The following is a 14,180-nucleotide window of genomic DNA, read 5'->3' on the forward strand; positions in this document are numbered from 1 at the left end:
ATTGGGTGTGTCCCAACAACCACTTTCCATGTTTCAAGATTCTCTCTTACATACATGTCAACCTATTCTAAATGTTCCCCTTATTAATGATTGCAATTCCCCTTGTTAAGCGAGAAAAAAAGTACAAGTTCACCACGGTACATATTTACACATACACATACGTAGGGCACGTAGAGATCACAGGGCACACATTCATTCATTTTCTGAACTGTTAAAATGTCTAAAATGTACTATAATGTGGACGGCTTTTTGACGTGCACGGGTCGCATATTATGTCCTGTCCACCTCGGCTAAATGCTCCCCTCATTAATGATTGCAATTCCCCTAATTAAGCAATTAAAAAACGTAGAAATGCAACGCAGCACATATTTACTCACATAGGGCACACCTAAAAGTCTAAAATTTACTACAAAGTGCACGGCTTTCTGGCATGGATGGGTCAAAGGGGAATGAATGCGCGTCCTCATATCATGCCCTGTCCATCTCGGCTAAATGCTCCCCTTTTTAATGATTGCAGTTTCCCTTATTCAGCGATAAAAACCATACAAATGCAACGTGGCACATATTTTCACACACACACATAGGGCACACGTAAAAGTCTAAAATGTTTACAAAGTGGACGGATTTTTGACGCCGTTGGGTCATAGGGAAAGGTGCGTGGGCATATCATGCTTCAACGCGAATAGATTTTGTATGCTTATTATTCATTTTAAGACATTAATAAATTGTTTTCTCATAATGTTCTCTCATTTTTGTGTTTCTCACATCTTTCATGCAAAATTGGAACACTTAGACCAATTTTAAAAGGATCAGTTGATAGTTAAGTGAGGACCGTGGACCAAATTAGAGAGTTGACATAAAATACTGCTCTGCTTACGAAATTTTCAAGTTACGAAAAAAGTTCGGGAACCAATTAATTTCGTAAGTAAAGGTACGACTGTATATATGGCCAAGAGTGCTACAAGCTGGAGCGCTGTGATTGTTTACGCCTGCATTTTACCCCCTCCCAACCGTTTTGTCCAATGGTTTCAACAATGTTTGTACATGCGTGGATTTGTTGTCAAATAGTGGTCGCTTGCAAAAATTGCAATGTGAAAAGTAACCACACCAAAAATGTCCAGACCAAAGACAGTGAACTATGGACTTTCCGGGTATATTCACGCCCTTACATACACTACACACCTTAGTTTCTTTTAATTTCTAATGCAGAAAACAAAGATTTTTAATAGTTGGTAAATTGTTTCAAATGTTTGAATAAACATTAAAAAACACCCACTTACTTGTTGTGGTTGTTGGTGGTTTGCTTGATAATCTGGCAGTATATTTCATCTCTCAACAGTTCTCTTTCTTTTCCTAGCTGAAAATAGCAAGTAAACAAGATTTCTCTTTATTTTGAAAGCTAATGTGTCTCAGGTTAACTATCAATGTGGTCACTAACCAGCAGAATGTGACTCAGGCAGTCTGCTTGGGTAGTGTACTTTTTCATGGGAATATCACCCATAACCTGCATCACATCTTTGAAGAAACCATGAGTATTACAAAACTAAACATACTAAATGTCCTACTTAGAATAAAATTGTAGCATGACTTGAACTTACTCCTGAAGCACTGCACTGATAAATCATTGTCATCGTCATTGTAGATAATTAGGGATGCTTGAAGGGGTATCTGCATTTAATCAGATGTGTATTTTGAAATGTTGCAGGATTTATGAATAAAATAACGTTATTGTTTGCTGTAGTTTACCTTTGTGAAATGAACTGCTTCAGAAAAAGTCTTGAAATCTGATTTTCCACCTTCATTTTGCATTCTTAAAAACAGGTAAGGATATGTTTACATGATATTTTTCCATGAGTTAACTCTAAAAACATATACTGAATTCTTACTATACAAACAATAATAATAATAATCGGACATAGGCCCTGTCGTCATTATCAACAACAAAAGCCTAATTGTCATCACACCCAGAAACTGCGTATGACGAAATTGGTAGTGCTTCTCCATAAGGTGCGTTTGATATTTTATTAGAAAAAAACTTCCATCACTGAGATGCAAATTTAACAAGGTAGAAGGGGTTGTGTGTACCAATGACCCTGACACGTATTGATTGTGCCGCTGGCTGGGTCTATATCTATGAATGGGCGGCCCGGCGGATGAGTGGTTCGCGCGTCGGCCTCACAGCTCTGGGGTCCTGGGTTCAAATCCAGGTCGGTCCACCTGTGTTGAATTTGCATATTATCCCCAGGCCTGCGTGGGTTTCCTCCGGGTACTCCGGTTTCCTCCCACATTCCAAAAACATGCATGGTAAGCTGATTGGACACTCTAAATCGCCCCTAGGTATGGGTGAGTGTGCATGGTTGTCCGTCTCCTTGTGCCCTGTGGTCGGCTAGCCACCGATTCAGGGTGTCCCCCGCCTCTGGCCCGGAGACAGCTGGGATTGGCTCCAGCACTCCCGCGACCCAAATTAGGATAAAGCGGTTCAGAAAATGATATGAGATGAGATAAATAAGTAGTCAACACAGAGTGTCCAATCAGCCTACAAGGCATGTTTTTTGGGGGGGAATGTGAAACGGAACCGGAGGACGCTAAGGAAAGCCACGCAAGCCGAGGGAGAGCATGCAAACTCCACATAGGTGGACCGACCTGGATTTGAACCCAGGACCCCAGAGCTGTGAGGCCGACACGCTAACCACTCAGTCGACGGGCCGCCCCTAAGATGATGTAATTACTACTACTAATTATTACTGAGAGGAAGATTTGCTTATTTGCCAACGAAAGCACGGAACATGACTATTTTAGGTCTTAGGGGATGCTTATAACAGCCACTGGCCAACTCCTCCACTTCTCTGTCAAGGCAGTCTGATATGTGGTGTGTTTGGAACACTCCAGAAAACAAGGCTCTCAACACATTAAGCAAACATGAAGCATATATGAAATCTGATAAGTGATCATATTGTCATATTACTGTGTTAATTTTTATGTTATGTAAAGTGGCAGTTGTTTGACTGACTGTCGGCGACGTAAGGTCTGTGGGACCACAACACTGTACAGTGGTATGCCTATTTATAAATGCTTCAACATACAATTTTTTCAGGTGTGGAAACACTATAAACACTTTTAAATTATTGTTCCGGCATACAATAATTAGTCGAAGTTAAGAAACATCAAAAGAGGTATAGGATATGCTGCAATGTTCTACTTTCAGTCAAAAGCAAAAGAAAAAAAAGCGAGAAACATGGGGGGAACGGACATATGGTCAGCCTCGATTCGGTGACAGTGAGTAAAAATGTGTATATACATACTGTACCTGAAGTACTTCATTGCAAACTCAGCCATTGCTGACGTCTCAACTGCGTTCTCCTGAACTCTTCCCTGGCTGGATATCAGTACAGATCCCTGATTTGATACAGCTCTTTGCCACTCGAAATCACTATTTGGCCTCTGTAAACCTTGAAGTGCCTTGTGAATGGACATCTGTGCTGTTCGCTGGGATGAGACATCTACATCTCCTTTCATTTCATAATCAATGTCTTCTGATTGCTTGGTGATGGAGGCTCTTGCACCCCTCGTGCTTTTCCACTTATCATCTGTCCGATCCAATTGGAGATAATGGTAGTCCAAAGCAGCAGATGGCTGGGTTACATCCTCTAAGAAAAGACCTGAGCGTCCCCCCATTGTACCAAATAGCCAACCTGCAGAATATCATTTGAGAGGAACACATATTATACACTCTATATTATGTCATGTTTTCCTTTATGCATTAAAAAATTTTGACGATGTAGCAAAGTTGAGCAAAGCAGAATGGAGTACATCAAATAGCATTTTCAGACACATTTTAGGATTCCAGACTCCCAATCATTTTATGGGGAGAAAAACACCACTGTGATCCTGAGCCAGATGGTGACGCTGACCAGGTCCCCAGAGGCTTCCATGGACCTGCAGGAGCTGCTGGAGCTTAGGAAACTAGGGGATCACTACAGGGTGACGGACTTCGAGAGATACTATAATGACTTGAACAAACAGGACAGCACCAGTAACCACTATGAGGACCAGACGGGTTGGACGTCTCCAGCGTCAACGGTCCTGCTGACGTAGGAGTCCTGCTGACGTAGGAGAAGACTGACCCCTTCAGGCTCTACGAGGAACAGAGCAGGACGCGACAGTGACGCTCCAGACCTTCTACTGCTCAGTCAACGTGTCAGAGGACTTCAAGGAGGTGTGCACGCAAGCCAACTACAACGACTACATGAGGCTGATGACACAAGTGACAATACACACTTTCAATGCCATCATGATCACCATTGAGGTGGTGAGCAATCTTTGAGGGGCTCAAGCACCACACGCAGCTATGGCTCGTGTCAAGTGAGGCGCAGGATACAACTCGGCACCAGTCGATTCCGCGCTAGAGACCGCCGGCCATCTGCTGGGCCAAATGGGGCCAGCCATCTCCCTGGTAAACACACTGCTGCAGGAAGCCAGGGACCTCTTCAACGATTGATCTCCCCTATCACAAACTCGCTGGGTGGGACGATGGCAGACGAGGCAGCGACGACTCAGCAGGATCCCGGGCAGGTAAACGCAGCAGGACCTCCAGTCGTCAGTGGCGCCACAGCTCACAGAGGGCAGCTTTCAAAACATGGACCAGGCAGCGCTGCAGGGGGCAGAGCAGGCGGCCTGTTTGTCCTCACAGATGCTCTTCTGGCCTGCCTCAGATGTGTTGATTAGAGAGCTGCTGGATACGGACAGCGACGAAGCCAGACTCATCGTAAGACTGGTCAGGAAATTACATACACTCTTACCAAACTCTATTGTGAGCCTGATGGGGGAATGCAGCTCAAGTTGAGGCAACGATTGGCAGCAGGTTCACGTTGCTCACTTAAAAACATGGCATATACCTCCCGACCACGGACAACAAATACAACATATACTACGGGTTGGACCCCCTCATAAATCCAGACCAGATCCTAGAATTTGGCCCGGGTAAAAATGCTGTCACGTACGAGTGGACGGCCAAGGAGGGATGGCTGAACACACACATGATGCAGCAGTTCAACCCGACGCACATGCCAAGCAGACCCAACACGGTCAGGAGATACACATGATGAACTACTCCAAAGTTACGCCGCACGGTCACCTGAACTGGTGAATATCTCTGACGGACACCAACCCGCAGGCCTCAAGGCACTGGAACAAAGAAGCCATCATCAGACCAGGCATAATGGAGCAGCAGTGGATGTCACTCCGCCAACTCCATATCTGGATGTGGCTGGGCATTGTCATGCATTCTGTGGAAACCAGGACCTACTGCACCTGCCTTGGGTCTGACAATGCGTTCTTTCAATTTCATCCTGCTACCATATGGCAGTCAGAGCACCATTTCCTAGGCAGTAAAGGTCTACGTGTCCCTCCATGGAAATGATCACTGATCCACCACCAAACCTGTTGTAACAATATTGCAGGCAACATAGCGTTCTATTTGTCTTCTCCAGACTAATTCACGTCTGTTACAGGTGCTTAGCGTGAACCTACTTTTGTCTGTGAAAAGTAGAGCGCCAGTGGCGGAAGTGCCACGGTGCTGGGCAGTGAGTACAGGGCCCACTACAGGACGTCGGGCCCCCAGGCCACTTATGATCATGAAGTTTGTTCCCAATAGTTCAGAGACATTCACACAGTGGCGGGCCGTCAGGGCCTTCAAGGCCTTCTCTGCTGGCCTAACAAATATCTGAATCATATTATATTTTGTCCATCAATACTTATTATTCCAAATGGTCTCTTAGCTTCATTTCATTGCTTTTCCCCCTGGTTGCACTGCTTCCAGATGTGTTTTCATATTGAAGCATTTAACCAATCACATTTCAGCCATTATTTGTTGCCAGATCAGATCTGCCTCAAAGCCTGCACAATCAGTTCTTGCGGGCTCTGCTGCATTAAACTAGACTGTTGCTTTTAACCAATCAGATTTCGAGTTGGCAACCCCACAAGGATTTTTCATAGGCGTTAGCATTTTGCTGGCTGGGACATGTCATTGCTTTCACAAACTATGATTGGCTAGTAGGCAGTACCGAGGCAGCCGAGATCGCAAACTCCACCCACTATGGCCGACAGAAGCAAAAACAAATATATTCTGTTTGCTCACAAAGCTATTTTCTAGACAGACTTTTTGAGGAAAAAAATGGACATCATTAAGAAAGGGCGGTCAACTCCGAAGCTAGCAAGCCTGTTACAGCCGGGAAAATGGTGTGTGGGGCACTTTCAGCGCGCTAACTTAGCTCCACAAGCAAATAGTATATTGTTGTGTTGATTTAATGCCATTTTCAAAACGGACTATGCCGGAAATATGACAGGACAGGCTCGACTTTCATCATTAGCTTCGATGGCGATAGGAAAGAAGGAAGAAAGAAAGGAGGATGAATATTGTGTAAAAAGGATTTTTGATGAGTAAAATTACAAATATGGCTATATTCCTAAATAATATTTCAATTGTGGGCCAAGTTCGGATATCTGAAAAGCTCCAGTGTTTGTATTTAAGCTCCAGTGTTTGTATTCAGTCAATAAATGCTGCTAGGAAGTGGATTTTACCTAATTTTAGTGCATTTTTTGTCATTTCACGTATGGACGTATCGACGTTCATCGCTGTCTTTTTACCGGGGAAATGATACTCTGGGCCCGATTCTGATGTCTAAAAAGCTCCAGTATTTGTATTTAATCAATAAATGCTGTTTTCGGCTGGTTTTACCTGTGGAGTATGGAATGTATTCTTATGCTTTTTGTTAGTCAATTGGTTTATTTAATGTAGTCACTAGAATAGAATTTTGCATGACCTAGCGGAAATTTCCGTCCGTGACACCTATGAGTTAGGGGCGCGTCATCTACCATGACACACCCATTTCTTTGTTCACATTTTCCCGCCTAAAGTTTGTACCTATGTCACATGACCTTTGTCAATAAAACTGGTCGACCTGTTGGGGGGAGGCGGGGAGTTCAAACTAGTCAGGCTGGAGGATAGATGCGCTCCTGGCGCTGGCTGCTCTGACTCCCTCCTTCAGCTGAAGCTAGATAAAACTCATCATGGCCGACTCTGTGTGCTTTCTCTAATTCGAAGTTATTGAATGTTTATCGATTAGATCCAACATTTTCTGGTGCCTTAGAAACCCGGGAGATTCATTTCTGAATTTTCGGACCGCGGTGGACTGAAAGCCAGGATTTCTGACGTCAGCTACTCTTACTTTGAAAGAGAGGGCACTTCGGTCGATCGCGGCCCGTTTGAAGAACGAACCCCCCATCGAAAAGGAGGAGGCACAAGAGAGGGTAAGGGGCTGTTTAAAATTAATATTTAGGACAAGACTGGTGGGAATCCCGTTTTTCCAATCGTGAAAAAGTCGAAGAAAAACGCCTCATAAATCGGGGATAAATGCATATTGTTGGGGAGTATGTATGTCAAAAAAGAAGGTAATACACAAGGTATGCGGCGGACGTACACTTCGGCCATAAGTTACGTTCGTAAGGCAAGCTGGTGACGCGGCTTTAACCTAGGGGGTGAAATAGTCCCTCGGTAAAGGATTTCTGGAGATTGTCAAAAATAAAGCTTCCAAAAATACTGCACCCGATGAGTAAGAAAGCGCTCGCGCTCGATTAAAAAGTATAGTACTAGTATGATATAAACCAGAAGCGTTTGTTAAGAACCGGAAGTAGGCCGTGATGCGCGTTATGTCGCGCTCGGTACGCGCTTGGTATGCGCTTGGTATGCGCTTGGTATGCGCTCATGAATCGAGAGGATTGAAGAGAATAACGGTTAAAAAGACGTCGTAGACGGATAAATAGGATAATAAAAGATAAGTATTAAAGAGATAATAAATTAGATGGGACGTCCCTAGAGAATCGCCGTAAAATATCGCCTTAAATGTATTAATAGCGTAACATGTGACCATTGTTTAAAAAAAAAAAAAAAAAAAAAAACGTTCAAACAAAGGGACGTGAAGTAAGAAGATGTGAAATTCATGCTGAGAGATTTTCCTGATCATTGAAGAATGAAACAAAAACATGGTTAACATGCTTGTGAAGATTCTGGACAGAAAGGATGAGGAGCTGCTTTAGGTGGTTGTCTTTCCTCAAGAAACTTTCTATCTTCATGGAGAACAAGAATGATATGTTTTTCACAAGTTCATGTACTAGTCACACATTTCAAGATTGGGGCCCTCCCTATGAACATCATGGAACATGAGCTCAAGAGGTACGACCTTTGGCAAGATGAGCTAAGAGGAAGGCCTATGAGGAATTCTCAGAGAACCAAAATCTGAAGAAGGAACATGAGAATTCCCTTAAAAAGTCTGCCTGCTTTTGAATCTTGCTGAAGACACACAGAACAAAGGAAGAAAATGGCCGAAAAATGTGGGGCCAGGCAAGAAGCCCACTTTACGGCCAGCCCCCCTTCACAGATGCGGACACCCCTCACCCGGCCAAGCACACCCGGAGCCAGGAGAGAGGAACCACAGCACGCAAATGCCACTGCAGGTATGAACCTAAATCACTTGAGTCCGATTGTCTCCCCACAGAGGGGGAGATAGAGAAAGAGAGAGAGAGAGCCCAGCCCAAGGCCCCCTCCCCCTGCACAAACAGGGAGGGGGAGGGAGAGAGAGAGAGACAGAGAGATGACAGTGTTGTAATATATTAGTGACAAATTATGGGTCCTTTATTAAACACTGAAATTTATATTAGGAAATGCCTAGTGAAAGGTTATTTTCCCTAAATTTTAATTCTGGTAACAATGAGCTGCAGAAAATGGTTCTTATTTTAAACAAAAACCACCTTCTTGGAGCGGATAGGAATTCAATAGGAATTCATAGCGCAATTTAGCTATTCTCATAGCTATTTTAGCAATATGAGAGTGATTTGCGATTTAGACTTAAGTATTAAGAATCATCCAAATTATTAATGATATCAAACATGAAGAGAACAATGCAGAAATGGCATTTATCCAAATTATTAGGTAAATTTAGATAGAATAATTAATTTAGGATAGGCATGATTTCACTGAGATGGAATAAACATCATGGAATACTGTCAGTGCACGGAGGGTATTTCATTGTTTGCCCATCAGCAGATGGAATATGCTTTGGCGTGGGTCATATTAATGACTATTAGAATATTAATGATATACAGATTGCATAAGCATTGAACAATTGATGTCAACCAAATGACGGTAACCTATTTCTTTTGAGAATGATTAGGCTGATAAGACAGCAAAATGGAGGTAAGCGGCCAAAAAGCCCAGACGTGGGATGGCGCTCTTCACCAGTGAGGAAAAAATTGCAGACCACTGATGTCTGAAAATGAGTGTGAGCATGAATGGTTGTTTGTTTGTCTTTTTGTGTTTTTGATTGGCCGACCACCGAGATATGATCAATCGGTTAGGTATCAAGGTGGAAAATGATTTAGCAAATTGGAATCGATTTCGGAATTCGCCAATAAGCCCGTTCCAGGGATGGCAACGACAAATTATGGAAAAATATTTCGTCCAAGGAATTTTTTAATGAAAAAAGCAGCAGTACTCCAAATGTGAAAATTGAAGTGGAGAAACAAATCTGCTATGCGAAATTTGGGAGCACTGGGAAAAACAAAAAAACAAAGACAGTGCATGATATGAAATTCCAAAGTATTATAGTGATAATGGCATCCAAATTGTGTTAACAGAATAATTGACTGAATTGACAAAAGTTTCCATATTTTGTTATGAAATCAATGCGCCTACATAACGAGGTCAATCGGACAACAAAATATGGAAATCCAATTTAGTGGAATGTACCAAACGCCATTATTCACTATACGATTGGAGCCGGATGATGAGGCTAATCTGGCTATCTGCGTAAAAGGAAAAAACTTTAAAGGAACGCATTGAATTTGGGTTAGCAGAAGGAGACTGTGCTTCCCAACAGAAAACAGACTGGACCAACGGCGGTCCCGGGAGCCTGGGTGCTCAACACAAGTGTTCCTGACCAACCAGCAGACATGAAAATAGCTGAAAAGGAGGATGCGGATCCACCTTTGCACTGTAAGAAGGTTCTCTCAGTTGAAACGTTTGAGGAGACAGGTAAGATAAACTTTTTGACGTGATCAAACGTAATGGAATGCACTCCAATATTGATTGGAAAGATTAGTGCTCGAGGAGCAATGCGATAAACCATAAGGAAATTTTTATATTGGTTTTATTGTCTCCATAAAAAAAGATGAAAGCGTTTCAATTGAGACCAAAACTTCTTACAGATTTTTAAAGTAAACAATTAGAAAGACAATGGATAGAAATGTAACTAGATTTTAATTTTATGCCTGACTATTGAGAAATATTGATTAAGAAAGTTTTATAGGAGATGATTGGCAAACTCCAAAGACAAAGGAATGTTACATTTGATAATAAGACTACTAGTTTGGGATATTTTGAATTTCAAAACAACTGAGTTTAATATGCAACGCGATACACATTGTTAAATGAATTGGGACTTGAGTAGTATGCATTTTATAAGTAATGGGCTTTAATTGCTCTAAAGAACACAATTATGCTAAAATATTAACCCTGACAAACAAGGGGTGGTTACAGTTTAGTGGGTTCAATTCTTTTCAGAATTATAAATGTGTGCATTTTGTTTCTGGATATTAATTGATGTGAATGTAACTTCCAGAGAACTGGAAAGCTGTTTTCCTGAGGAAAAAAGCAGCCTGGTTTGCTTTTTGTATTTTCCTATTTTTGGTATGATTAGTTAATTTGTGTAATTGTAGGAAAGGAAAAAAAACAAATATAGTTCTTGATCTTAATAAGGAAGCAGTGATCAAAATAGAATATCAGCTAGCATATTTAATTTTGACTGATAATGCATTTAGATTTTCACAAACAGTGATGGAATAAGTAAGATTGTTGTGATTTTTGTTCATTGGGGTATTAAGCCCAACCTAATAGCTGTCTGCAGATGTTGAGTACGTGTTTGAAGACAGCGACAGAGTGCGGCAGCTGGGGAGGCAGCGCGGACACTTGCTGCACAGTATGCACAGCAACAAGGGCTGAGTCGTTCTCAAGAACAGTCTGCAGACGACCTGTACACAGCTAAAGGCCTACAGTGCCTACCAAAAAATGTACTCCAAAATTGAGCCATGGACAATGTCTCAACAGGGGGGAGATATGATGGACATCGAAATACCTACTTTTAAAATTTTTGTAGGAACTGTTTAATTTGTTACAGATATAATGTGCAAGATGACCTCGGGCCCAAACGAGACCAATGTCCAAAAGAGTGTGGGACTGGTAGAGCAAACAAATGGTACGATAAAACCAAGGCTTAAGAAAACCATGGAAGAGATAAAGAAGCCATGGCCAGAACGCCTAACACTGGTCAGAACGTATATGAAGATAGTGCCAACTAGCTCGAGATTAACACCTTTTGAGATAGTTCTTGGAAGACCATTCCAACTTCCTCTATGGGAAGGTGAACCATAACAAGAGACTAAGGGTGAGGCAGATCTACTTACAGAGTGGATGGTAAAATGTTTGGAGAAACTTGTCCAAAGAACATGTAAGCTGCCGTGATCCCCTTTTGTCAATCTTGCAGGAGGTGGTGAAGCCAGGTGACTGGATCCTGATCCGAGTCATAAAAAGAAAGTCCTGGTTCTCTCCACGATGGGAAGACCCATTCGTGGCCCAACTCACCAACCTCCACAGCAGCAAAGATCGCTGAAAAGTCAGTCGATTCACCAACCTCAGGTCAAGGTAGTTTGAGACACAGGTGACTCTGAGTAGACTGTAAGTCGGACGGTGTCAAAACCCTTGTCCGTGAAAAACTCATCTGACGTCTACTCACCTGCCACGAGCACCCCTCACTTAAACTTGAGCTCCCATAGACTTTGCACCTCTACACAGAAGCCGCAGTGAAAGCTGTTGCCACCCATATCACAGTGACTGGACTCTCAGTGACAGCCTGGGCGTGTCTGAACGCCCCGCCCACAGAGACTTGAGTTCGAAAACAAGATGGTGACATCCTCCTATCACAGAGGAGAGTGAAGTGGTATGGAAAGAAGAGTCTGGAGAACTACTATGGAGAAGATGTGTGGTATAATTTCATGGTGTTCCAGAAGAAACTGATTGTTCCGAATGAAAGTTGTTATGTGTGTAGCCGGGTCGAGGTGTCACACTTAAATCTGCAGTGGTGCAGATGAGATGCATTCCTTTTAAGGGGAATGAACATAACAGTAAGAGATAAGAGATCAAAATCAGTGCAAAATCAGTGCAATTCAAACCACGTGACTCAATCTGGGGTAGTGATGTTCCTGGTGACCATAAATTGTGGTCCGCCCCCCAGAAAATCATACGGTTGCTACTTTCCCAACTTGGGGTGGATAAAGTTATGCTTCGTGTAAACACATTGAACTGTTACATGAGTGTTCATTAACCAAACTGTCATAGCCCTTAGGGATGTTGCGGGACGGAGGATGGAGGTGTGTGTGCCATGATGGGAGGGACAACACTGCTGCACCTTCATCCCAGATGAAACCAGTCAATTCTGTTTAAATTTGCAACTCCCTCACTTACGATTTTGTTACTGTTCTGTATTTTTCTGTGTGTAATCCCCTGTATGAAAGTTATGATTTGAAACACTATCCAGCACACGCTGGTAGCTTACAGGGACATACAGTATCACCGCATGGCAGACCATATTGGAGATTCTCGCACTCTTTCGAAGTGTGACGGGTCCCACGATGTCGAGTCATCCGGGTAATTGTACTTGTCTTGACTTAAAAATTGTGTTCGCTCATTAAGAGGGACGCAGAGGAATTTTTCTCGAATGACGCTAAATACCTCGAGTTTTTCGCCTCTGCCTTGACAAGTGATTTTATTATTTTCCATACCCCTTGATAAGTAACTGTTGATGATATTTGTATTCTAGAACCTGGATAGGAGGGATATAAATTGATGTGTTTAAAGAAAATTCTTTCAAAGTAACTACAGGGGGGAAATGTGGAGTATGGAATGTATTCTTATGCTTTTTGTTAGTCAATTGGTTTATTTAATGTAGTCACTAGAATAGAATTTTGCATGACCTAGCGGAAATTTCCGTCCGTGACACCTATGAGTTAGGGGCGCGTCATCTACCATGACACACCCATTTCTTTGTTCACATTTTCCCGCCTAAAGTTTGTACCTATGTCACATGACCTTTGTCAATAAAACTGGTCGACCTGTTGGGGGGAGGCGGGGAGTTCAAACTAGTCAGGCTGGAGGATAGATGCGCTCCTGGCGCTGGCTGCTCTGACTCCCTCCTTCAGCTGAAGCTAGATAAAACTCATCATGGCCGACTCTGTGTGCTTCCTCTAATTCGAAGTTATTAAATGTTTATCGATTAGATCCAACATTACCCCATTTTCGGGAAATGTTTACCCGTACGCCATTGACGTTCATCGCTGTCTTTTCCCGGGAAAATCACCCCCTGGCTTGGTTTTAATGTCTGAAAAGCTCCAGTATTTGTATTTAATCATGAAATGCTGCTAGGAAGTGGATTTTACCCCATTTTTGTGCATTAATTTATTGATTATTTTTTATGTGTCGCAGTTGTAGCTGCAGTAGAGGTTTTATAGCCATAAAATAGTTTTTGAGGGTTGGATTGATACGTTGAAGGCGCTACCAGAAAATGCACCGCCCGCCACTGCATTCACACCATTAGTTTCCAAGCCTATGTCCACGCGATGTTCCTGAGGCATGTCAACCAAAGCAACCCTACAATAATCGGAGCCTTTAGAAACTCCAGCCGGATCTCTTCCACGCCTGGGGCCTTGCCACGCCCTAGGAGCTTTCTAACCACCAGACGCCAGAGATTGAAGAATCCGCCTCACAGTCCTCGTGCTCTGCTATCTCGGGGAAAGGCATGTCGGTGGAGTTGAAGAGGTGTTCAAAGTATTTTGTCCGCCAAATCGAGGTCAGCAACGCTCCATCCCTACTAATCACAGTGTTGGTGATGTACTGTTTCCCCTCCTGAGACATCAGATGGGGACCAACATTTCCTTTAAGTCATTCTCAATGCCAAAATAGTAAAACAAATGCACACTAATAAAAATGGGAAAACCACATTAAAATAAATGGGACTTGTCTCATCTAGAACGAACAATATCTATTACGTGAATAGAAAAAGCACAGGTCTGTTCCG

At 42.8% G+C, this 14,180-nt stretch overlaps 1 protein-coding gene across 2 annotated transcripts in view; it reads right to left on the reverse strand.

Moving 5' to 3' along the window:
- The window catches only part of myo15b (myosin XVB), a 184,074-nt gene that overhangs the window by 78,235 nt on the left and 91,659 nt on the right, over positions 1-14,180 (reverse strand). For both annotated transcript variants that reach the window (XM_077625198.1, XM_077625197.1), the window contains exons 28-32: positions 3,308-3,692; positions 1,747-1,810; positions 1,599-1,668; positions 1,439-1,515; positions 1,281-1,357 (exon numbers count right to left, since the gene is read on the reverse strand). In XM_077625198.1, the coding sequence (XP_077481324.1) occupies positions 1,281-1,357; positions 1,439-1,515; positions 1,599-1,668; positions 1,747-1,810; positions 3,308-3,692 (673 nt within the window). The remainder of the gene's footprint in view (positions 1-1,280; positions 1,358-1,438; positions 1,516-1,598; positions 1,669-1,746; positions 1,811-3,307; positions 3,693-14,180) is intronic.

The sequence above is a fragment of the Stigmatopora argus genome, chromosome 18 (genome assembly GCF_051989625.1).
Source record: "Stigmatopora argus isolate UIUO_Sarg chromosome 18, RoL_Sarg_1.0, whole genome shotgun sequence".
In the NCBI taxonomy this organism is placed as follows: domain Eukaryota; kingdom Metazoa; phylum Chordata; class Actinopteri; order Syngnathiformes; family Syngnathidae; genus Stigmatopora; species Stigmatopora argus.